At 48.7% G+C, this 24228-nt stretch overlaps 1 protein-coding gene and 2 long non-coding RNA genes across 8 annotated transcripts in view; 2 read left to right on the top strand and 1 right to left on the bottom strand.

The window, feature by feature from the left end:
* Positions 1-2: 2 nt before the first annotated feature.
* LOC106843814 (uncharacterized) lies at positions 3-2996 on the top strand. The gene is made up of 3 exons (XR_001401296.3): positions 3-174; positions 384-479; positions 1597-2996. It is a non-coding gene; the product is annotated as an uncharacterized lncRNA (long non-coding RNA).
* A 280-nt stretch (positions 2997-3276) lies between these two features.
* HNRNPUL1 (heterogeneous nuclear ribonucleoprotein U like 1) overlaps positions 3277-24228 on the bottom strand; it is a 35107-nt gene continuing 14155 nt past the window's right edge. For all 6 annotated transcript variants that reach the window (XM_044759854.2, XM_014861017.3, XM_014861015.3 and 3 more), the window contains exons 7-15: positions 22789-22901; positions 18091-18357; positions 16678-16800; positions 16451-16579; positions 8326-8494; positions 7449-7733; positions 5994-6283; positions 4443-4634; positions 3277-3860 (exon numbers count right to left, since the gene is read on the bottom strand). In XM_044759854.2, coding sequence (XP_044615789.1) covers positions 3744-3860; positions 4443-4634; positions 5994-6283; positions 7449-7733; positions 8326-8494; positions 16451-16579; positions 16678-16800; positions 18091-18357; positions 22789-22901 — 1685 coding nt within the window. In that variant the 3' untranslated portion in view covers positions 3277-3743. The remainder of the gene's footprint in view (positions 3861-4442; positions 4635-5993; positions 6284-7448; positions 7734-8325; positions 8495-16450; positions 16580-16677; positions 16801-18090; positions 18358-22788; positions 22902-24228) is intronic.
* LOC139042203 (uncharacterized) lies at positions 5690-11318 on the top strand. The gene is made up of 3 exons (XR_011498675.1): positions 5690-5826; positions 7121-7185; positions 9239-11318. It is a non-coding gene; the product is annotated as an uncharacterized lncRNA (long non-coding RNA).

Raw genomic sequence — 24228 nt, 5'->3', positions numbered from 1 at the left:
TCCCTTTGCGCATGCGTACTTCCCTCGGGTCCGGCCTGTCGCAGCCAGGAAGGAAAAGGACTCCGGGGTCAGAGGGGCATTGCTGCCGTCTCCGTCTGAACTGCTACAAAATTGGAATACTGGAGGGATCTGAACCATTGTGCAACCTCTTCACTGCTGTGACTCCAGAGCCCGGTATGGTTAACTGGGATGGATGGTTGAATGACCACCCTCCACGGCCTCTGAGAGTTTGTGCTTTGGTTTGTAATTCAATCTCCTTATTTCTTCATCTCAAAGAATATTTAGGAAGCTTTGTCTCCTGCTTCTGTCATCATACCCAGTCCTTGGCTAGCATGAGATGGGTGGTGAGATCAGAGATAGAACTTCCCACTTTGTGTTCCCAGGAACTGGAGAGTCTGCACACTCGGAGGAAGACGATCCTGGTCCTGATTTGCCCTAGGTGATGGGGGACTCACGTTCAGATGTGTGTTATCAACAGAGTAAGTGAACGTCACCAGTGACTACCCTAAGTGGCCAGGGCTCTGATGGACCCAGGGGCTGCCTGCCCCAGCCTGAGTCATGGAAGGCTTCTTTCTGGGAGGAGGGGGCGTCCAAGCTGAACCTGAAGGATGAGCAGGAATTAGGATAAGAGGAAGGGAGGGTAGGGAAGAGTCTCAGGCAGGAGGATGGGTGAGGCAAAGCCCAGGAGAGGAGGGCAGGCATGGATAGTTCTGGTTTCTCCAAGGACTTCAGTAAGGTCAGAGAATTGGAAAGTTCTAACCTGAAGGCCAGAGGATTTGAGAAACTTGCAAATATGCAAACTTCCATGTACGTGTGCATTTTCCAAGGCATTTATAGACTCAAAAATGAATCTTTGATTCCCCCAGAATGAACCACTGATCTGGAGTTCAAGTGGGGAGCAGCAAAAGACGAAGCCAGTGAGGTCACCAGGGGCTAGGCATGTGGGGCCTCATAAGCTGTATTAAGTAGCTTGAGCTCCTTTATTCCTAGGGGAGCGGGCAGGGGGGCATCAGGCTAAGGGACTGGAGCTAAGGGAGATCTGTGAGGAGGCTGGTGCAGTAATCCAGACACTGTGGCCTGGAGCAGAGAAATAACTTCCCGTTTGCATTCCCAGGATAAGGGATCTGGAAGAAAGTGGCTCATTGTCACACTGGATAGGTGGGGGCTACACTTAGATTACCAAGAGAGGCCAGCAGAGGGCGCCGTTGCCCAACACATGGACCTGCAGGCAAGGGGCCTCCCCCAGCAAGTAGAGGGAGGCACTCCAGGGTGCCTTTTAGCTCAACTAGCCACCAACCCTGGCTCCATCTCATGTTCAGATGCCCCACCCTTGACCTCAAAACTAGTTGACCTTCCTCCTCCCTTTTATTGTAGCTTGTGTTCCCTCAAGGCTCTGAGATACTTCCGGTGACAAGAAGGGATGGCACCGAACTGGCCACTCCTATGCCCCAGCACTGTCCCTCACGAGGGGCCAGAACAGCATGTCTGGAGGGGATGAAGAAATGACTCAAGTTGCTAGGGAAGGAGAATGGTAGGAGGATGTAATGAGTCTTTTACTCTGGCTCACGTCTATTTTTAAAAATTTCCCTTCTCCAGGAAGCCCTCACCGCACCACACCCACCACCCCAGGCTCTCACAGCTGACCACTTGATGCTTGCACTATTTGACAAAAGGTGTCATCTTTGGACTGGGAGCCCCCATAGGGGCAGGATCCAGTACTGCCTTGGCCATGCTGTCACCAGCATGGTCCAGAAGTGGTGAGGAGCAGAGGAAGTACCTACCACCTATTCGCTGGATAAAGAAGCTTCTGGAATCCCTGCTATCCTGGACCCAGGAGTGTAGACAGGAACTGTCCTAAGTCCAGCACACAGGCCAGGCCTGAGGTGGATGGGCAGTCACACCCAGTGATGACCCCCAACAGTCCAGTCTTGGTCTCCACTCCATTGGCCCTGCCTCACATTCCACCTAGGGACCTGTTCCATGCCTTCTACTCACAAATTCCTGAAGGGATTTGGGACTGTGAGTGGACTGAAAGGGGCAGGGACCAGAGAACCACTTTAAAAATGAACTTTGTTGTTAGTGCCGTTGTGTCAATTCCAGCTCCCAGCGACTCTGTGTACAGCAGAGTGGAACCCTGCCCGGTCTTTTTGTACCACCCTCTCACCTTCCAGCCCTCTATCAATAATGCTCTGCTGCTATTCATAGGGATTTCAGGGCCAGTATTTTCAGAAGTGGGCGGCCAAGTCCTTCTTCCTAGTCTGTCTAGTCTGTAAGCTCTGCTGAAACCTGTCCACTGTGGGTGACTCTGCTGGTACTTAAAACACTAGAGACATGGCTTTAAATATTGCGGCAACATGCAGCCACCACAGTATGACAAGGACAGACGGGTGGTGAGGTTCCCTGACTGTGCAATGAACCTAGGCTATGGTGGTGAGAGCACCGAATCTTAACTACTAGACCAGCAAAAGATGAACTAGTGGATTTTAAACTGAGGGCCCCAAGTTTAAGGGGGCCATCCCCAGCACCAAAAATGGGGCCAGGCACACCAATCCCTCAATAAGTGTTTAATGAATGAATAATGTCCCCTTGAGAAGGCCCGCAACCCCAATTAAAGGCCAACTGCAGTAACACTTTAGGGTTTCAACCCTGCTTCCTTCCCGCTAGGAGGTGCCATGTGATTTATTGAAAGAAAACAAAACAAAACAGGGCAAACACATTTCTTAATAAGTGCAGTTTGTTAAAATCCTGTTAAAACATATGGGTCAAGGGGAAGTGAAAATAATCAGGGGATCACTGTAGGAAAAACCTTTAGGTCTGGCACCTGGGAGACCTCTGGAGAGCTGACAGTGGGAGAAACTTCATGTTCTGAAGGGAAGGAGCTCTTCCCCCGACCTCCCCTTCTTCCCTCTCACCCGCTTAATCCCACCAGAAACTACCAAGACGCCTGGAATAAAAGGTTTCAAGTTCAATAATCACACTCTCTCCAAATACAAAAAGCAGTTACAATTCAACTCAACACAGAAGCTTGTGTGCAAAGTTACGGGAAACTGAGACATCGTATAAAAAGTTAGGTTAAAGATGATTCTGTGGTTTTGTTTTGAGGGTGTGGCTCTTCCTCGGTCACCTGAACTCAGCAAAGAAATGGTTATCCTGATGAAATACCAACAGCCGACCCACAGTAAAAACGGACAAATTCTAAAAATTAAAAAAAAAAAAGCATAATTACCAAAAAAATATCTGTCACTGCTTCCTCCCTCTGCATTTTGCTTTTTAAACTTTTTTTTTTTTTAAGTTTTTGATTTTTTTTTAATCCTGAAAAGTAGACAGTAAAACAGCTCCTGGAAGAATTTACAACCAACTGCATGAAGGTCTGGGAAGCTGAGGGGCTGGAGCAGGGCTGGGACGAGTAGACAGGAAAGGGTCCTCCCCTCAGCCACTGTAGCCTCACTGTATGACAGAGGGGGAGGAGGGGTCTTTAGTCAAAAAGGAGGAAGAGGAGGAGGAGAAGGGCGGTGGGGGGACAAACAGAAAATAAAAAAGGTCATTGTTGCCTGTTTGAATTCAGAGAAAAATGCCTGGCCCTGTGTGGGAGGAGAAGCCCCTCAGAGGGGAGGCAGTGGGCTGGAGGGAGGCAGCCCTGGGGTGACCCGTCCCCCAGCACCACGGGACCCGGTGGGGGTAGACGAGGGGGCCGAGGTGGGCGCTGGTGGAGGAAGCCGGCAGGGGCCTCCAGGGCACACTGGCTACTGTGTGCTTGTGCCCCCCTGTGTGTTCCCGGAGTAGCTTCCATAGTCGTAGTTCCCGTAGTATGGCGGCCACTGGCCCTGGTTCTGATAGTACTGGTTCCACTGCTGGGCATACTGGGGAGAGAGAAACCAAGAGCTCCAGGTTGTCTTTCATCCAAATCCACATTTGGCTCCTCCCCTGATCCCACTCTTGCCCAGGGTAGAGATGGGTGCAGTGACAACAGCCGACAGACTGGCCCAATAGAGAAATCAAGGTACCCCGGGAGAACAAGTGACTGACCTGATGCCACATGGGTGGGCAGTTAGGGACTGAAACCCAGGTCTCCTGGCTTGCCAACCTAATGCCCTTTCAGGTACAGCTAGAGACCATATTCAAAATACTTAATAACAGGTCTGGCAGCCTAATACTAACCAATCAGAATGGACACTGGCCGTGGTGCTGAAGGAGGATTTGGAGGCCCCTGCTGTGCCCTTTGCTTGCTGCACTGGAGACGGGCTAGGATACCAGTTACTTAGCAGCCAGTGCACAAACGTTCATCAAATGGAATGGCTATGCCAGAGGAATGCTAGCCTGAGGCCAGTGGGCTGCCTATTTTTTTAGGCATAAGAAGAAGCTCAAGTCTGGGAATACACATCCATGCAGGGCCCCTGGAAGTCTCTCCATGCCAATGCCCACCCCCACCATGGGGCACCTACCTGCTGATACTGGTTATAGCTGGGCTGCGGATAGGTCTGTGCAGTAGGGGGCGGCGGTGGGGTGTAGGGGGCCGGGTTGTAGCCACCATAGCTCCCATAGTTGTAGGCAGGTGGTGGTGGAGGTGGAGGTGGTGGGGCTGTGTAGCCCTGGCCGTAACCTCCCTGGTTGTAGGGTGGCTGGCTGTAACTCGGCTGGAAAGAAGGGGAAAAACCAGGGCTCTGTGAAATAGCCAGCTCAGCGGGGATGGAGGAAGGGACTTTAAGAGCAGTAGGCCTACAAAGGAAATTCCCTGGTGGAGGGTGTTACAGGGCTGAGGAGGAAGTGCGTCAGCTCTGACGTGGAGGACAGGGTAAGATGTGTCCTAGACTCTAACCCCAGCTCTGGGACCCTGGGGGAGCAAGGTGCACAGCACCTCTTGAAATACCGGCTGCTTTTTTTTTTTTCCTGTAAAATGAGAATTACAACAGAACTATCCCTTCAGATTGCCTTGTGGATTCATTAAGCTGTGTGCACAAACCACTGGGCACTCAATAAGTGGTAGCAGTTGTTAGGGGAAGAGCTGCTGAGAAAACAGTAGTGGCAATTTCCTAAGCACTTTCCATGTCCACGCTGCATCATTATCTCATCTAATCCCCCAACAACTCTGTGAGGTAGTCCCCTTAGCCTCACTTTACAGAGAAGGAAGCTTAGACTCAGGGAGGTGAAATCACTGGGCCCAAGTCACACGACTAAGTGGCAAAGCTGGGACTCAACCCCAGGTCCCCCTAGTTCCAAAGCCTTGCCCACAAAACTGTAATGCCACCCGTCCCTCATGACAGACCTCAGAAGTGAGTTCTACCAACAACTCTAGCACTTTATGAGGAAAATGAGGTCCAGAGAGGTGAAGCTGTTTGCCCATGGTCACAAAACCAGAACATCGTGGGGCTGGGGTTTGAACGTGTGCTTGCCCAATTCCTGTTCTAGGAAATATTCTGGTTATACCAGGACTGGGAACCATTCACCTCTGTCTCCTGGCAGCTGTTCCCAGGCCTGGCACGTGGAAGGTGCTCAGGAAATGGCTGTGCAATAAATGGAGACTGCTCTGGTCAACAGGGGCCTGTGCATACCAGAACCTGAGCACTGGGTTCTGAGAACTGGAACTGAGCCTGGATTCACTCTGGAGTGAAGCTCTTGGGGCAGAGGGCAAGTCCTCATGGACCTTAGGGGCTGTCTCCACATCCTGAAGACAAGCAGGCCTGCCCCTTCCAGCCTGGGCAAGGGGTAACTCCAATCGACTGCTGTTTTTGGGGATTCAGTGAGGCCAGTGACAGAGCCAAGAGAAATGTACTTGCTGAAGGGACCAATGCTGACAGTCCACCCCCTCTGAGGAAGGTGGGAGAACAGGTAGGCTCCTGATTTACTCTGGGTGTGGAAGGGATCTGGGACTAAGGTCTGTCCCAGTCAAAAACACTGCCAGGGAGAAAGACGGGCAGGGGTGGAGGTAAGAGTGGCGACCTGTAGCTGGAGCGTGTGCTGGTGATTTCCCTGGCCTCACTGGCGCACACTCTCACCTGTGGAGGGCTGTAGCTGCTGACGGTGGGGGTGCTGGTATTGGCGCTCGAGCCAGGGATGTTGCTGTTCTTGTTGTAGCTGCTGGCCCCTGGAGGGTTCCGAGCAGGGCTGTAGCTGGGCGGCGGTGGCGGCTGCTGTGGTGGTGGCTGTGGTGGCGGTGGCTGCTGTGGTGGTGGCTGTTGCTGGGGAGGCCGGTTGTAGCTGCCTCGGTTGTTAGAGTTGTTGTTATCCCGGCTGTTATTACCCCAGCGGTTCTGGTTGTAGCCACCACCTCCACTGCGGTTGAAACCTGTGTTGGAGCAACCAGAAAAGAGGCCTTGTCCCTCTCAACCTGGGACCCTCAGGAGCTGGGCTGTTTTGGTGACTGCTGTGGCCTCAGCATGGCCAGGGACAGAGCAGCAGCTCAGTTTAAGTGAATAAATAAAGCACCCGCTCTGGGCTTCCCCAAACCCCTGGGCATTCCACGTGCAACCCTGATAATACGCGGTCATCACTGTCTGCTGACAGGTTTGCCTTGCTCACTGGACTGAGAGGCCAGGATCAGGGCTGCCTTGGTTTCTACTGTGTCCCCAGCATCTCCACAGCTGTGGAACAAACTGGAAGAGATGTTGGGGAAGAGGAATGCTAAGCCCTGGGGCAGTCCTCTTCAGGCTTGGCCAAATGGGCCAGCCTCTCCTGAGCTCTTATGCAGCTGTTTCTTTGGCTCAGAACGATTCCCTCTTCCCCTGGCCAATGGATCTTAGCTGAGACATCAGCGTCTCAGAAGGCCTTTCCTAAGCCCTGCTCCCCATAGGCTGGATCAGGTGTCATCTGAGCTCATAGTACCCCTGGGCTTTCCCACTAAGCCCAGAATCCATCTGGACTGTCACTACAGGAGGTGTGTTTGTGTGGGTCATGGCTGTGTCCCCAGAACTGTCTAGCACAAGACTGAAACAGAGTAGGGCATGCTTGTTAAATCATGATCATACACTACTTCAGAGACAGCAGAACTTAGTGACTAAGAACTTGGGACACTTGATCTCAGCTCTGGATTTAACTGGGTGAATCGTGGGCAAATCGACTTCTCTAAACCTGTTTCTCCATTTGTTTTCAAACCAAAACAGTCCCAATGTTTGTCTTGCACCAGGTCCTGAGCTGGGATCCAGGACTTGCAGTAAGCTTGGTCTGGCCTCTCTTCTCAAGGAGCACAAGGTAAGATGTAGGTGAAGATTCACAAAAATGACAGCAACGTGACATACAAATGGGCAAGGGCTTGAGGAACAATGCCCAGGGGAAGCAGGACAGTGGCAGAGTTTCCCTGAGGTCCCAGAATCTGACTCATCTTGGTTCTCTATCAGAGTTCAACTGACTGCTGATGCCAGGGAGACTTCATCTGCTACCTGAATAAGGAGTCACAAAGCAGAACCCTGACCTGGGAACCAAAAGTAGGGAGAGCTCTGTGTGAGATGTCTCACCTCCTCGGTAGTTGCCTCCTCCACCGCTGCCTCCCCCTCGGTTCTGGAAGCCTCCTCGGTTGCCCCCGGGGGGGCCCCGGTTGTCATAGCGCTGGAAACCACCGCCACCCCCACGGCCCCGGAAGCCACCGCCGCCTCGGTTGTCAAAGCGCTTTTCAGGGGGTGGTCCAGCTTTGCGGCCTTCCTCGTTGTATTGCCTCACCAGCTTGTCTGCTTCCTCCCGTTGTAGCTCAATGAACAGCACCTCGTCCAGGAAGTCCCCAACGTCTGGTAATGTGAAGTTGGCTAGGAAGAAGGGAGGGCCCCAGAGGGAGGAAAGAGAGGGGGTCAGTACCTTCAAGACACTGGCTTGCTAGAAGGGAGAGGCAAAATGGTCCGGAGTAGTGAGTGACAGAGGTGAGACAGGGGCCCAACCTTGGCCTTTCTGATAAAGACCCTCTCCTCCCTTTTTTGAAGAGCTGGCTAAGTCCCACCAAAACAGTGTGTATAAACACTTCCTCCAGCCTCACCCCAGGGAGCAGGCCAGGCAGGTAGAATCACCACCCCTATTTTTAGAGCAGTCAACTGAGGCTTGCTCGTCAGCCCACCCAGTGGGTGCCAGAGGCAGATGACCACGCAGGTCTCTCAGCGTTTGCTCCCACACACCCTCTCCCTCATCCTGCCCTAGCCCCATCCAGTCTGAAAAGTCTGCCCCAGAGAGACATGGGCAGCTTTTCCAGTGACAGTTGAACTAGACAGAGAAGGGACAAAGCAGAAGCAAAGAACAAACGAGATCAAAAAGAATAATCAAGGAGTTGGGGAGAGAAAAATCATGTAAGGGGCTTTTTCTCTGAAGGACCCTGTTGTGATGTCCCTCGGGGAACAGCTCATTTCCTACCTTTCATTTCTAAGACCGCGTGATCTGGGACATCCTTCCCTTCCTCGTCGGTTCGCTTTATTGTTCGGTCTTTTAGGTCCTCATCAGTGGGACAAATTACAATAGCTTTGCGCTGGAAGCCTTCAAATGGTCTCATTTTTCGTCTCTGGGCTGACCCATAAACATTTGTCTAGGGGTAGGTAACAGAAGAGGCAACAGACAGTCCGTTATGAGTTGGTTTTTTCCTCTGTGGGGTATTATGTAGGCCAGGGACTGAGAAAGGATACTAGTTCTCCTAAGCAGAGAAACTCAGGAAATCGCTCTTCTTCACTTTTAAGAGTCTTGAGTCCACTGTCAGAAAATGAACTGACCTGGGAAAGTGGCTGATGATAGTCACAGGACAAGAGATTCCTGATGGCTGGGCTTTGCTTTTTGATCCTATTCGTTCCTGGTACTACACCTTACAAGCTGCCCCCATTCTAAAAGTAATACGCGCTCATGGTAAAAAATTCAGAGTACGAGCTTGGAAGTTTAGCATAAGAATCCCTTCATCTACCTACTGCCAGTCCGACTTCTCAGAGATGACCTATTTTGAATTTCTTATCTAAAAATATGTGTGTGATTTTTAACAGGAATGGAATCATACTATGCACACTCTTCTGAAGTCTTTTTTCACTTAATGTTTCTCTAACATTTTTCTGTGCCAGTGTTCTCTTTTAATGGCTGCATAACATTTATAGAATGGATGCCATAATTAACCAGCCTCTTATCACAGTTGTGTAGATTGTTTTCATAAACACTGGGGTTCTTTCATTCCCTCAGTCCTCTCAAACATCAGCCTCACACAAGCTTCTAACCCAGGAGCCTGACAAAGCAATAGCCTGGGTGTTCCCAAGTGCAGCTCTGCTACTAATGTTCCCTTCTCTTGCTCTAGGTGTTGGGCAGCTGTGTCCTGGCCTGCTGCTGTTACGGAATAGTGCTCTAGGAGTCATCTGATGGAGAGCAGTACTGACAACAGCTTCCATTTATTGAATACCTCCTATATGCCAGGCCCTTTGGGACTGGGGTCCAGATTTGTTGGACCCCAGGGCTCCATGGACTCAGCCTGTGCACCTGAATCACCTGGATACTACTGAAAAAGACAGCAGCCCAAAGCCCACTTGAGATTTCTCAAACCCCAATCTCTGGAGGTAGGACCCAGGCACCTATATGGATAATCACCCTATCCAAACTCACATTCAACAGAACTGGAGTGATGAGGAATACCTGCATTTAAATATTTTTAGTGGCTCTGACAGGGACTGAGGGGAGAAGCCACAGAAAGGAAGAATAGTCTGTACAGGGGTGCGCACAAATAGACAAAAAAGTGGTATATTTTGAAGACACAGACTGGCAGGGTGGCAAAAGCCCAAGATCAAGTCCCGGTATGGCCACTAATTCACTTGGCCAATCCCTATAGTTGCTTCATCTGTAAAATGGGGATGAAAAGCCTCCCTTCTGGGGCTGGTGATGACTGAGCGGAAGAGGACCACAAAACAACTGACCAAATGTGAGGAATTCCTTGAGTGGGGGCTATGTGGCAGCCTCTAGAGCAGGAGCCACCCTGACTGAGGCAGGCAGTGTGAAGGAGGATGGCTTGGCAAACCTTGGCTCTAACCTGATCTGGCCACGTCACACCCATGTGGCCCTGGGTGAGTGACTTCCACTCAGAGCCTCAGCCTACTCATCTGTAAAGTCCACTTACTGCATATTTACTGAGTCTCAAGCCTTCAAACGGGAAAACAGTAGGAATGCCATATGGTCGTTATTAAGACTGAAGGAATTCATGTGAGTAAAAGCCCCTGGTTAGCCCAGGGCCAGGCTCACAGCCAACAGTCAACAAATGGGAGCCACTGTTGATACTGTCGTCACTGGGTGGGGTGCCATGGATATTCTTACTGTAATGTTGACTTGAAGCAACCCAGACCAAGGGAAGGTCAAACTACACCGACTACCCAGCAGAAAGGCAGGGACAGTGAGACAGGGTGGAGAGAACACAGGTTTTGGGGAAGAAGCTCAGGGTTGAAATCCCAGCTGTGCCCTCTACTATTTGTGAGGCTGTAGACAAGTCACTTAATTAGTCTGAGTCTCAAATTTCTTCATCTGAAAGACAGGGATCACACTGCCCTCCTCCTGGCTCTGGCGAGGATTTGCAGATGTGAAAATGTCTGGCATGTAACAGGGGAAGAAGTCAACACCCACGGAGTGGATCTGAAAATGTGGCCAAGAGGACTGACACCGTCCTAGGAGAGGCTTCCCAATGGAAAGGACCAAGGAAAGTTAAGTTTTAGGAAAATATGAGGCATAAGAAATCCTCTTCCAAGACACAAGGGACAGGAAGCTGGGTTGTGGGTGCAGCTGTTCTCTAAACCAACCAGACCCCCTGGCCCTGACACGCATACCAGGCCAAGAAGTTTGTCCCTGTTCCCTAGGGAAAGTGTCCCAACCTTTACGGAGGAGGAGGAAGAGGGTGTGTACGGTAGGAATATACAGGCTGTGATCTGGGCCTTGAGCACTGGCCCAAGAAGAGGTCTTGGACCACAAATGGTTTTTAAAAAGCATATCAGGTTACAGAAGAAAAGTCAAGTCCTTCTCCCCACTGCTCTTTCTAGACTCCATTCCTAAAAGTAAAGCAGAAGGTAGCATCTGGTCACAGGAAGATAGAATTTGGCTTCCTCCAGTTAAATAATGAGGTTTTCTCCTGGCACAAAAGCCAGAGTAGGTGTGTGCCAGGGTAAATGTGGCCCCAGACCATTCTGTGGACAACCCAGCCCATTGTTTAACCATAAGAAGTGATCCTGGGGGCTGGCCCCGTGGCCTAGTGGTTAGTTTGATACTCTCTGCTTCAGCAGCCCAGGTTCGGTTCCTGGACGTGGACCTACACCACTCTTCTGTGGCCATGCTGTGGCAGAGACCCACATAAAAAATAGAGGCAGACTGGCACAGATGTTAGCTCAGAAAGAATCTTCCTCAGCAAAAAAAAAAAAAAAAAAAAAAGCAGCAGCAAAAAAGAAAAAAAAGGAAAGAAAAAGAAGTGATCCCATTTTGACTCCTTTGAACCCTGAGGACATGGGTAAACACCCCCTGAAGGTTTTCTATGGAGCACACCTACCCTGTCACTATCCAATGAGGGGACAGAGATGGGAAGCAACACTGCCAAGAGGGCTGGTCCCTGGAGCTGCACAGGATGGGATGAGTGGAGGTGGAGAAGACTAGACTCATAAATAGCAAGCCTCTGTCCTGGGAAGTGGCTAGACTCTGAGGGATGGCCCCTCAGGCACTTTGGAAAACTGAGGTGCTGAGAACCTTCCTGGCGATGGTTTTCAAGACTGCACCTCCCTCCCCTTACTCCTCGGCTTGGGGAAGGGAAGAAGAGCATATAAACCGTGCCAGCAGAAATGCAAATACTTGGCTTTCCTGGAGGAAAGGGAGTTAACTGCTGGTGGCTGTTGCCACAGCAAACACAGTGAGGTCAGAGCCTGTGCACCGGCCCAGCACTGCTGCGGTCACTGGGGGCTGCTTGCAGCTGTTGCTAGGAGACCAGCACAACAGCTAGATCAGCTTTTCCAGCTGTGTGGGCTCCCTCTGCCTAGCTCCTGCTTCTCCCAGTCCCACCCTGCTTGAAGATGCTGACTCTAAGAAGGTCTGGGGCTGTCTGTGTTCCCTGGCCCTGGCTACTCCCAATCTCCAGTGATGTGGGCCGAAGGACAGGAGTTGCATTTCTGAGAAGCTGTGTGAGTAGGTTTGGTGTATGACAGTCTGGGAGAGTGACAGAGGAAGACAGCAGGCTGCTCACAGCCTGAGTTCTATGAGAGTCCTACTGTCCCCTATCCACTCTCACTTGTGCCCCATCCACAGCTCAACAGGGTCAGGCTGGCATCAGGAAAAATATGGCTGGATCTCAGAGGAGAAAACTTAAAGCTGGTGATGAAAGAGTTCACTCTGGGCACAGAGTGCGGTAAACCCAGTGGAAGGAAGCACACATGTAGGGAAAGAATTGGCCAGAGTGTCAACAATGGATGGGAAGAGGCGATGGGGAAGGTGGAGGAAAGAAACATCCTCTTCAACGCTTGCCAACAAGAAGTGGTTTACTCTAGGCCTGTACCCTAGCCCTGGGTTTCTGTTTCAGGCAAAGGCGTGGCATCTGTCAATAGAGATGCAAAACAGGATGAGAACCACTCATTCTGATAGCTGAGGCGAGGTTGGTGATGTCATCAAATCCAGCCCTGCCTATGATCACTGCCTGGCCAGGCTCTGGGCTGCTGAGCCCTAAGGGAACTCCTAGCTGGCAGTCCTCAACTCTCAGGATGGTTTGGGGTCCTCACACACAGCCCTGCAGGTCTTCTCAGAGGCCTCCAGGAGGGCAACTTTGCCAGCTCCTGCCCTGCACCCAGTCTTGAGGCTCCTTGATAGGCCAGGGACGGGCCAGGCAGCATCTCATCCTGGAGGCTCTCCACTGACAACAGAAGACTGACCCCAAAGAGCCACTTAAAGCACTCTACTTTCCTTTTCTCCTTTCTCTTCAACTTTTTACTAGCCAGGCAAATTTAGCCATATCTTTCTCTGCTGAAACCACAACCATGGCTCCCCACTGCCCCCAGGACAAGCCTCAACTCTTTATCATCTTCCATGTCCTGGCCCAGGCACCTCACCTCCAGAAAGCTTTCCCAGTTTCCCACAATGGTCCCAATCATTACAGGCTGTGGCCATCTGGGAAGTCACAGATCTGTTCTACCAGTAAATCAACTGCGTAACTTCAGACAGATTCATTTTCTCTATGTGGCCTCAGTTTTCTCTCTGGTCCATCTCCTTTCTTTTTCTCCTCGGATGTTCCACAGCTGTAATACCCACATGATCTGAGGAGGATACTCAGGTCATCATGGATCATAGGTCAAAGCCCCAACACACCTGAGAGCTTGTGCCTAATACACATCCTGGGGTAGGGATTGGGGTTCTGGCTGGATGAAGGCAGAATCCTGGCACAAGTGGCCTCGCCTGGCTTCTGCAGGCATGTTCTCCTTCCTTCTCAAGGATGGGCATTTCTGAGGTCAACCTATGTAACAGGAGACCCAGAAGAGCCAAATGTGGGGAGCTCTGACCATTTGGGAAAAACCAAAGAAAGGAAAAGACAACCCTGGGCCGAGATTCAGGGACTGCAGGGACTTTGCCTGTGGTAGTGGTCTCCGCTCTGAAGTTCCATCTGGCTTAGGAGACAGCTGTGCATCCCTCACTGCCAAAGCTGTTGAGGTAGGAAGTGCCAGGATCTGGGCAAGGGCCTGCTTTGAATCTTCTACACACACACACACACAGACACACACACACACACACACGCAAGGGCCTGCTTTGAATCTTCTACACACACACACACACTCCGACCCACTCTTGGGGTTTAAGCCAAATGCTGGCTTTAGACCTATTCCCAGACCTGAGTAACCTATAGCTTCAGGCCCTATGTCGATCTCCCAATCTATGGTTAGCCTCTCCCACCTTCAGAGTTTCGGTTCTTTTGTTTCATTGTTGGCCTGGATCACCTGGCCTGATCTGCATGTCCCTCCACCAGGAGGCCGGCAGCCCTGAAGACCCAAAGTACAATTAGTACAGTTCTGGACCCTGTCCCTGAACAAGCCAGCACAAGCTGAGGAGGCCAACAGTGAGTCTTTACAGTGCTCAGCTGTTCTGTGCCTGGCTGAGGTGTAGGGGCCTGATCTCCAGAGAAAGCCCACTGTGAAATGTTGGACAGATGTTAAGATGATATGCCCCTAGGACTATAATCCTTCTCCACTGGGCCACATATTTGAAATGGGTTTCACAGTTGATTTAACCAGCAAAGTGAGAAAAAGACAGACGGAATAATTCGCTGGGGTAACCACAAAGGAATCCTTCAGGTATTAATACACCACCACTGCTCCATGAGTCCCACTGGGGCCAAGGGGGACTACAATTCCAAAATGCCCTGACGAGAATGGGGCAGGGGCCAGCCTGGTGGTGTAGCAGTTAAGTTCGTGTGCTCTGCTTCGGTGGCCTGGGGTTCACTGGTTTGGTCCAAGGCGCAGACCTACACACCACTTATCAAGCCATGCTGTGGCAGGCGTCCTACATATAAAATGGAGGAAGATGGGCATAGATGTTAGCTCAGGGTCAATCTTCCTCAGCAAAAGGAGGAGGATTGGCGATGGATTTTAGCTCAGGGCTAATCTTCCTCAAAAAAGAAAAAAAAGAAGAAGAATGGGGCAAAGTGAAGCCAGGGTTAAGAAACAAAGTCTTCAAAGGGGGAGAAGGCTGGCTGTACACATTATTGATGGGGAGTAACCCTGGGTGGTTCTTGGACTATCTTGTGCTCAACTGTTTTTTTTTCCTAGAAATAAATTTATTCTAAACATTAGCCCAATTAGTTGTTTTTATCAAAATTTAGTATTATGGGATCATGTCCTGTCTTCTTCACAAATGTGAGTCATCAGGGCTCAATCCCATGGTTTGACAGCAATCCCAATCAGCACTGGTCACTGGATTAAAGTGTACACCTTTTCATGTCCACCTTCCAGAAAAGCAGAACCTTGAGAAAATCCCACATCTCCACCATCACAGAAGAGTACCAAGGTATAGCACAGCCTTGGCAAATTTTCTATTTTTCTAGCATGGCCATTTCATTAACAAACGGCAGATTTCTACTCCCAACACTGAATTGCTTGGCAAGATCATTTAAATTAATCTATCATGAACAGTCAACAGCCTTTTTTCTTTTTGTCTTTAAGAATTAAGTTCTTACTATGTGTTCCTTTCAAATGTTGAATATGAGCATCATTTCTTCAACTGTAAACACTACATTACCAGTTTATTATAAAAGGATATAACTTAGGAACAGCCAGATGGAAGAGATGCCTAGGGCAAAGTATGTGGGAAGGGGCATGGAGCTTCCGTGCTCTCTGAACACGCCACTCTCCCAACATCTCCACATGTTCACCAACCCTGGAAGCTCCTACTCAGTTGTTTTTGTATAAGATGCTCACGGCTATGAAAAGGCAACTTGGTCCCCTGGAGTTTCCAACCACATTTCTGATGAGCCAACCACTATCACCAGCTCCACCCTTATCAGGAGTCCTTTGAACTCATGGTAACTAAGTACCCAGGGCCATACTTATGGAAGGCACTCCAGTATGGCTGACAGGTGTGTGTGTGTGTGTCTGTGTGCACACTACTCAGTTTACATATTTGCACACTCAAGTTTTAAGAAAGCAGAAAGGCAAGGCTGAGGGCAATAGAGGCTTGTTCACAGTCTCCCAACAAATATGTGATCTGCTACTTGAGAAAGCCTTCAGGACAAATGTCAAGAGTGACGCATCACAGGCGGTAAACATGAGGAACTCATTACTCTGAGACAGAGATCCTTAACCATGTAGGGGTCACTCATACTCTTGAGAATGCTGAAAGCCATGGGCGATCTTCCTATCCTAACTCAAAACTGTCTAGTTCTTAAAAAAAAGACATCTGCACCAGCACACAAAATTCTGTGTTTAATTTCAAAGGTTCCCAGATCACCGTAACCCTACTCTTAATTGAAATGCAGGTAGAAAATATGTGACTTAGGGATGGACCTGACAATCATAAAAACACGCCAAGAGAATCTGGAACATACCTATTCTGTAGAGTAATTAATAACAATCTCCAGCTACTTTGTGCCAGGCCCTGTGTAAGGTATGTGGGCCCCATTATGATCTCCATTTTCTAGACCAGGAGACTGAGACTGAGAGGAGGTCAGCTGCCCAGGCACACAGCTAGGAAGTGACAGAGCTGAAATTCAAGCCCAGGTCTGTGGGCTCAGAAATCCACACCCTTTCCATTTCACTAAATAGCTCTCACCTGATGATGTTCTTCTGGGCTGCTAAGAGCCTACACTAGGCCTGAATCATGGCCCGAGACCCCACCCACAGCCTGGGCTCAGAGAACTGTGCTAAGAGCCTGGGGCTTCACCATGACGTGTGGCTGACCCCATGACCAGTACCGTAGTCCAAAAGCATTATGGGGAAAAAATACAAGGACTAGAGAGGAATTTACAGGCACCCAATAGGCCCCTTCCCTCTCCTGGGGCACGATGGTCACCAGCAAGTACCTGATCTAGGATGTAGTTGCGTTTCTTGCGGGCGGCGATCTGGATGAGACGGTTGAGGCACTGGGTGGCCTGCTGGATCAGGACGTCCCAGCGGCCGGCATAGTTCCGCTGCCGGCGTAGGCCCATCACCTGTGGGCAGGGGGTGGTGAAGGGTGGGTGGTCCTGGTTGCAGGGCAGCCCTTAGTGGGGTGGGAGGTAGATAAGGAGAGACTAGGGGCTGTCTTTACCCGCATCTTATCCATGATGGCATTGGTACCCAAGATGTTGTACTTCTTGGAGGGGTTGGAGGCTGCATGTTTGATGGCCCACGTGGTTTTACCGGCAGCGGGCAGGCCAACCATCATCAGAATCTACAAAAACAGGATGGGGAGGAACACTGTGAAGCAGCAGCAGTGTGTAGCGTGGCAGCCTAGCACCACCCTGAGTCGCTGGTAACCATGAGGGTGACTGTAAACCTTGTGGCTGCCTCTGGGAAATGCAAGCAATAATACCATCTACCTCACAGCGCTGCTGTTAGGATTCAAAGAGATGAGGCTTGTCAGACTCTCAGCAGAGAGTCTGGCACGGAGTGAGCACAAAATCAAGCACTGTTATCCTGAGAATTTACATTTTTGTTCAGGCAGGATTAAGTGGCCTCTGACAGGGAAAGGTCCAGGGAGGGCCGAGTACTAGCACTGGCCCACAAAGCTGGCATGAGACGTGGTACAACTTTCCCGGAGCACAGGCTGTATGGGCACAGACTGTACGCACAAGGACAAGCATTGTATCTAATCAATACATTTAGAATTTGGCAAACACTAGATGCAATCTAAATGCCCAAGAAAAGGGAAATGGTTAGCTTGTGAGGCCATTATGTGAGCTTGTGAGTTTAAAAAGAGGTATTCATGTGGTGAGATACAGCTCATAAAATAATGTTAAGTGAAAAGGGCAGGATATCAAAATGCTTATACCATAAGATTTTGATCATAAATGTGTGTATAAAACATGCAGCTAGCTTAGCAAAAAGAATAGAATAAACTTCAAAACTTTAAAAGTAACTTATTTGCAGATGGCAGAATCATGGGAAACTAATTTTCTTTGTATTTCCTAATTTTCTAGAATAAACATAAAATCATTTATATATCAGAAAAAACATTATTATGAGAACAAAGATCACCAGCATAGCTTCTGCAGAGCAATCAGCCCCAAGGCCAGTTGTCATTTTTGTTCTTAGACAGTCTTGGGTGGGACTGTGGAATTGCACGATCTCCTTCAGGAACACATTCACCAGGAAGTACCTTCATATCCTTTCTGCTGGGAAGAAAGCCTCCTTTTCCAAGATTCAGACCTCACTGAAGCAGTAGTGTGGAAGGAGCAGTGTGGCAATTTCCTTTTGGAACCTTTCCAAGAGTTAGCACTCTTACCTTAGCCCCTCCGTCTCCAGCCTAAGCCATACCCACAATCCTTGCCTCACTCTCACAGCAGCTTTCAACTCTGAGTCAAGCCCTGAGGAGCTGGGAGAAGAGGTCCCTTGCCCCAAGGTTCTGCGGCAAGGTTGTACTGCTTTCACCACATCCAGCCGCCAAGAGCCTCCCCTCTGCCTTGGCAGCAATGTGGCTCTGGAGAGGCAGCCACCTATTCAGTCTTCCAGGCCCACTCACCTCACACTCTGCCTTGCTCTTTGGTCCAACAGTGCCCCGGATCCGCTCACTCAGGGGAAGGTGCTGGATGAAGGTGAAGCCTGGGAGGACAGAACAGTAGGGCTCCGCCCTCTGCCCAAAGTTAAACTCCACTGCACAATTCTTCACCAGGACATGAGGGTAGAGGGCCTGACCCCCCAAGGCTTCCTTCTGGATTCGGAAGGCAATGCCCATCCACTTCCCATTCTTGGTGAAGGAAAGTTCCACATCGTTTCCACATTCAAAGTCCTAGGAGAAAAAGCCACAGGAAGATAATTGCCAACGTTCAGCTTAAGGCACTGGCAGCCCCAAGCTGGAGAGGGCAGATGCAGGGAGTGGAAACAGAGCCAGCTTCCCAGACTGAAGTGCATCCCTCCCAACATACAGACATGACAGGCAGTACCAGGGAACAGCTCAGAAAATGTTGAGCCCAAAGCCCTCCTTGCCTAAGACCCAAAAGCTGGTGGGTGTGAAGCACGTAATTTTAGGAAGCTCCAAAGCATTTGAGCCTTGTGCCCAGCCTGAGATGAAAATGAAGGAAAAGGCGATCTTGTCTGTCTTCAACCCCAGCAAGGGCAGTCTGTTGATGATAACAGATGGAAAGACAGCCACGGCAGGGCCTTTTAAGTCAAGACCAGCTCTACAAAGGCATTCACTTGTTTGTTCAACACATGTTCCCCAAGTTCCTGCTCTTCCTCGCGCACACGTCTACGGTGATCTGGGCCCGACAGAGCTCAGGGCCTAGTGGGGAATCAGATAAGGACACTATTATAATTCAGTAATAGCACCTATACAGGAGCAAGATTCTCTGAGGAGGGGATCCGTAAGCCAAGCCTTGAACAATAAATGGAAATGAGCCAGCTTTGGGGTAGGAGGAGAGAATCCTAAAGAGAAGTGTCGTCTGTGTACAAATCTGGCAGTGAGAAAACACAGGGTCAGAGTGGTTGAAGCAAAAAGGATGAAGGTAAGTAATTTCAGGTACAGGCCAGGGAGGGACCATATTAACTCATTCAACAACTATTTACTGAGTTCCTGCTGAGCAGGTGAAGTTTGTGGTTAAGCTCCTATTTTGGAAGGTGGACTGCTTCAGCTCTACCATTTACCAACTGTGAGGCCCAGTTATTTCATCTACAGTTTCCTTATCAAGAAAGGGGCACCATGATAAGATTCTATACTGCATAAGGTCATTCCGAGGATTAAGTGGGTTAGTGTGTTACTACACAGTGAGAACACCATGAATGGGAGCTATCATCCCAAGATGCCAGGCACTGTGCTGGGCTGAAGCAATGGGGAGGAGACATAGTCCCTGCCCTCAGCATGAGATAGGCTCTCTGTCAATTCCAGACTCTGAACTTCGTGCTGACGAAGCCAGCTGACAAACTCCTGACTTGTTTCGAATAGAGGAGAGACCTGGTCAAAACTGTGTTTCAGAAAGATCACTTTGGCTGCAGGGTAAAGGTTTATAGGAGACTCAAAACTTGGGATCAGATCTCAGATTGAAACTAAGTACAAGGTCAAGTTCCTGACAAAAAAGTCTAAGATGTGGTAGTCTTTCCCTCTTGAATGGGGAGACCACCCTGAGACTTGCCCTTTAAGAGCAGTGAAAGCCCTCCCCATAAGGAGCTTCCTTACGCAGGGTGCAGCTCTACACAGTCCCTTACACCTGTGCATCTCTAATGCCTGCACAGGTGAAGCCCAGGTGGGGCGACATGCAAACACTGCCAGAGTGAATCCTGCCCCAACCCCTGCATCAATGTCCCTGCCACGTCTTCTCACAGGGGCAAGAGTGGCCCAGGTCACCTTTGCTCTAACATGGAAATGAACATTGTGAGGGTTAACTTTCCCTATGGCCACCAGCTTCACTAAGGAACTTACCATACCGTATATAAACCAGCACCCTCAACTGACAAATGCACCACTAATCGGCAAGTGTAGTCATGTCACTCCTGCTAAAACAACACTATTGGGGCCAGTCCGGGGTTGAAAGACCCAAAGTCCTTAAGCCTGGCATTCAGAGTGGGCCATTTTCACAGCCTCACCTCTCACATCTTCCTGTGCTGTCTCCGAGGTTCACGCATTACACTCCCTACGGTTTGTTGACATGTGTTATATGTACTGTTCTACTTGGAAGGACCTTTTGTCCTCTTTGTTTTGTGAATGTTGAGAACTTGAGATCTGACACAAATGTCCTCCCCCGGGCTTCCTGAGGTCCCTGATTTTCACACCTCCTCCAATCCCTCACCTGAGCCTTTTAAACAGTTATGGCATCCTTTGGACAAAGGATTGCAGACGGAATCTTAAAAACAGAAGTAGAGAATATCTGGTTCAAGCAAGAGTCAAGGGCTGGATTTCAAAACCGCTAAACACGCACAGAACCTGATGCTCGGAAGGGAGTGACTTTGGGGAACACTGTCACACACTGATGCCATGTTCAACTGCTGCAGCTTCTTCGGAATGCAGTCTTAGTAGCAGCTACCAAAATTTAAAAGTATGCCTTTGAGCCCGAAGTTATGCTTTCAGGAACAAATACAACAACTACATTCCCACAGGAATGCAAACACGTATGTGCAAATTGCTCACCCTAGCACTGCTAAGTGTGCTCCAATGGGGAAGTGGGAGACACTAAATCGGACAGGAGATCCATGTGTGGGGACACAAAAAGATCGCCAACATTCTCTGGAAAGGGGAAACAGATGAGCTGTCACTGCAGCATTGACTATTCCAGCTTTCAGGTCCATCAAGAGAAGACCAGATAAATTAAACCAGGATAAATTGACGCCTGCATCAGAATACTAGGCAGTCACTAAAAAGAAAGGCAAGAACTAACCCAACGTCCACTAACAGAGGACTGACTATGGAAGTATGGTAGATCCACACAATGACTACAAACTACATCAAACAAAGAAGTCCTCTAGGTAGTAACATAAAAAGATCTCTATACAGTTAAGCAAAAAAAAAGATGCAGAATAACATATATAATATGCTACCTTTTGTGTAAAAGAAGAACAATAATCATCATCTTTCTTACATTCGAATAAAGAAATCCCGAGTCCCAGTGGCTTCACATGTCAGGAGGGTATGTGTGAACAATGGGTGGAGGGAGGTCTGAAGACTTTACACTGCACACCTTTTTACATTTCTTGATAATTTCGGAGACCCTGTGAATTTATTAACTATTCAAAAATGATTTTAATTGAGGTAGATCTGTATTATCTGTGCGGACAGGGAAAGACAGTCAAGATTTACTGCTAAATGGAAAATGCAGGGTTTAGAACAGTCTGTAGAGTATAAACACGGTTAATTTTTACTTAAGAAAACATGTTTTTTATTAAAAAGATAGTGAGGTCATGAAAGACAATGGAAGACTAAGAAACTGTTTCAGACTAAAAAGATATGACAAGAGAATGCAATACATCAGCCTGGATCAGATTCTGAACCAGAAACGAAACTGCTCTAAAGGATATTGTTGGGACAACTGACAAAATTTAAATGTGGACTGTGGAGCAGACAATAGTATTACCTCAATGTTTAATATCATAACTGAACTGTGGTTAAGATAATAATTTTACCCTTAAGAAACACATGCTGAAGTATTAACGAATAAAGACAATGTAGGCAACACACTCTCAAACAGGTCAGACAAAAAAATCACATATATTTGAGAAAGTGGTAAAGCAAATGTGGCAAATCTTAGAACCCAGACAAGACTCTTTGAGAACTGTTAGAGCTTTATAGTTAAAAAAAAAAAAAAGGGAAAAAAAGAGTACATGTATACAGATATGAGGGAGGAAGAGACAATAAGACCAAGAGAAAGCATCCACCCGGGGAGCCACTCCTTCCTGGGGCCTCATGCCCCATTTTACAAACATCCATAACTCCTCACGATAATAATAACAGTATTAAGTAATATTTCCTGAGCACTCACTTTGTGCCAGGCATTGCTGTAGGCATTTCTAATGGATGAACTTAATGAGCCCATACGGAATTCTGAGGGAGATGCAAAGATTTTCATTTAGTGGAGAGTGAAATACAGGGTGGGTAAGGTAAGGTGCCCAGGGCTGTGGGTGGAAGAGCAGGGACTGAATCTGGGGAGCCTGTCCCAGAGCCAACAGCCGTACTCCACAGCACTGTGAGTGTTGGTCACTGCTCTTGGGGACTGAAGTTTGCAGCAGTTCAGGCACCCTCCACCTCGTTCTGTTTTGCATCCACCCCTGCCCTCCATGAAGGCAGTACACTGAGGAAGTCTGGCTCTACCAATGTGAGGTGAAGGAAGGAAGTGGGATGAGATGATGCCAAAGTGGGGCAAGGGCCACCATCATTGCCTTTGAAAGCAGATAAGCTATTCCATAGCAAAGAAAGGTAGGAAGAAATTCCTGGGTGTGTCTAGAAAATGTCACTCTGGTATCTAGGGATGGAGGAAGGCTGTGCACACCTGATGTCCCCAAACCTCTTCAGAGTGCCATCTCACAGCTTTGCACAAAAGATCAGAGGGGGTAGAGTGGCAGCATTTTGCACAAAATGACAGCAAACATTCCAGTCTGTCAAAGAGAGACAAAAGAGACAAGAGTGGCTGGACACAGGGCAGACAATGGAGAGACTTATGAGAAAGAAGTGTCTGCAGGTCCACCTGATAGGACCAATGTTTGGTTCTGCCGACTCACACAGGGCGCCAGCACTCACCGCAAAGCAGCCAATCACATCATTCTCTGCAAACTTGTCTCCGTAGTTTTCAAACCGGCTATTGGTGGACTTCTTCCCAGTGCCTCCATAGCCATAGGAGAAAGGTTCCTCGCCTGATGGAAGAAATAGGCAAAGGCAGGTTAAACCTGTGATGGTCACAACAGCCTTTATGGCTGTCACACACTCTTAAAGAAAAAAATGATTTTCTTTACTAGCTTTACTAAACAGATACTTTTTGCGGGGAAAGGTGAGGAAGATTCTGTTGAAAAGAAGCCCTTCATTACGCAGAACTCCTGAGGGCTTGATGGGTTTAGGTGTTAAGTCTGGGAGTAGGAGGTGAACTGAACTGCTCTGCACAGAAAGGGAGACTTTGGAAAGAAAGGGAGGAAGGGAAGAGAGGAACTGGGATGGAGGAGGGCTATCTGCTGAGATGCAACCCTTTCTCGTAACAACATTCAGTCAATTCTACTAACGGCATCAACTTTTGGAGCCAGTGGGTCTTTGGCAGAAATCAGTAAAGGGGCTAGGTTTTGCTTCTGGAGAACATGAGGTCTAACCCCTAGGAAAGGTACTAGATTTCCTCAGGCTACAGAACTGGTGGCTGAAGTGATCTGACTAAGATCCCAAGAGCCCTGGCTGACACCTGGGTTATATAGGGATCCTTGCCAGGAACCCAAGGAGCATCCTGCCAGAAGAGCTAGAGCCAACAAGCTTGAATTCCAGGCCCAGTTCTTGTATGAACAACCTGTGTGACCTTGGACATCTGATTGACCCTTCTGGGCTTTGTATCTTCATCTGTATCAACTACCCACCACTTACATCTCAAAACTGAGACAACAATATAACGAGATGACATATGAGTCTTACATAAAAAGTGCTAATACATATCAAAATGAAAACTGCATACTCCTTTTGACGTAGCATTTCTACTTTTACGGACCAGTCTTAAGTGAACAGTCAGACCAATTACACACAAGGATAGCTCAAGTGTCTAGCAGCAAAAAATTGCAATTAACTTAAATGGTCTACAAAACATTTATAAATAAGTGACACAAGTACAAAATGGAAGACTATGTGGTAGTCAAAAGCTGTATTTATTTACAAAAATATGCCCACCATATATTAAGTAGGAAAAAGAAAGAAGGCTACAAAATAGTCTGCAAAGTGTGACCCAGTTTGAGATACACAAAGAAAACAATCATCCAGAAGAATAGGTGAAAATGTTAACACTGGGTTGTTATTTTGCAGGTTTAGGGAGGATTTCCACTTTTTCCCCCTCTCTGTATAGGTTGACTTTTACAAGGAGTACAGAGTGTTTCCATCATCAGAATGTTTATATGACCAAGGCAGAAGGTCTCAGCACTGGTCATCAAAATCAGTCACTTGGTTCTGACTCCACTGAGGCATGGGGTCCTGTGAAAATTCAGAACCTCTCAATGG

This window comes from Equus asinus, chromosome 26 (genome assembly GCF_041296235.1).
Source record: "Equus asinus isolate D_3611 breed Donkey chromosome 26, EquAss-T2T_v2, whole genome shotgun sequence".
In the NCBI taxonomy this organism is placed as follows: domain Eukaryota; kingdom Metazoa; phylum Chordata; class Mammalia; order Perissodactyla; family Equidae; genus Equus; species Equus asinus.
The sequence above is the reverse complement of the archived record's forward strand: the minus strand, read 5'-3'. Positions and strand labels throughout refer to the sequence as shown.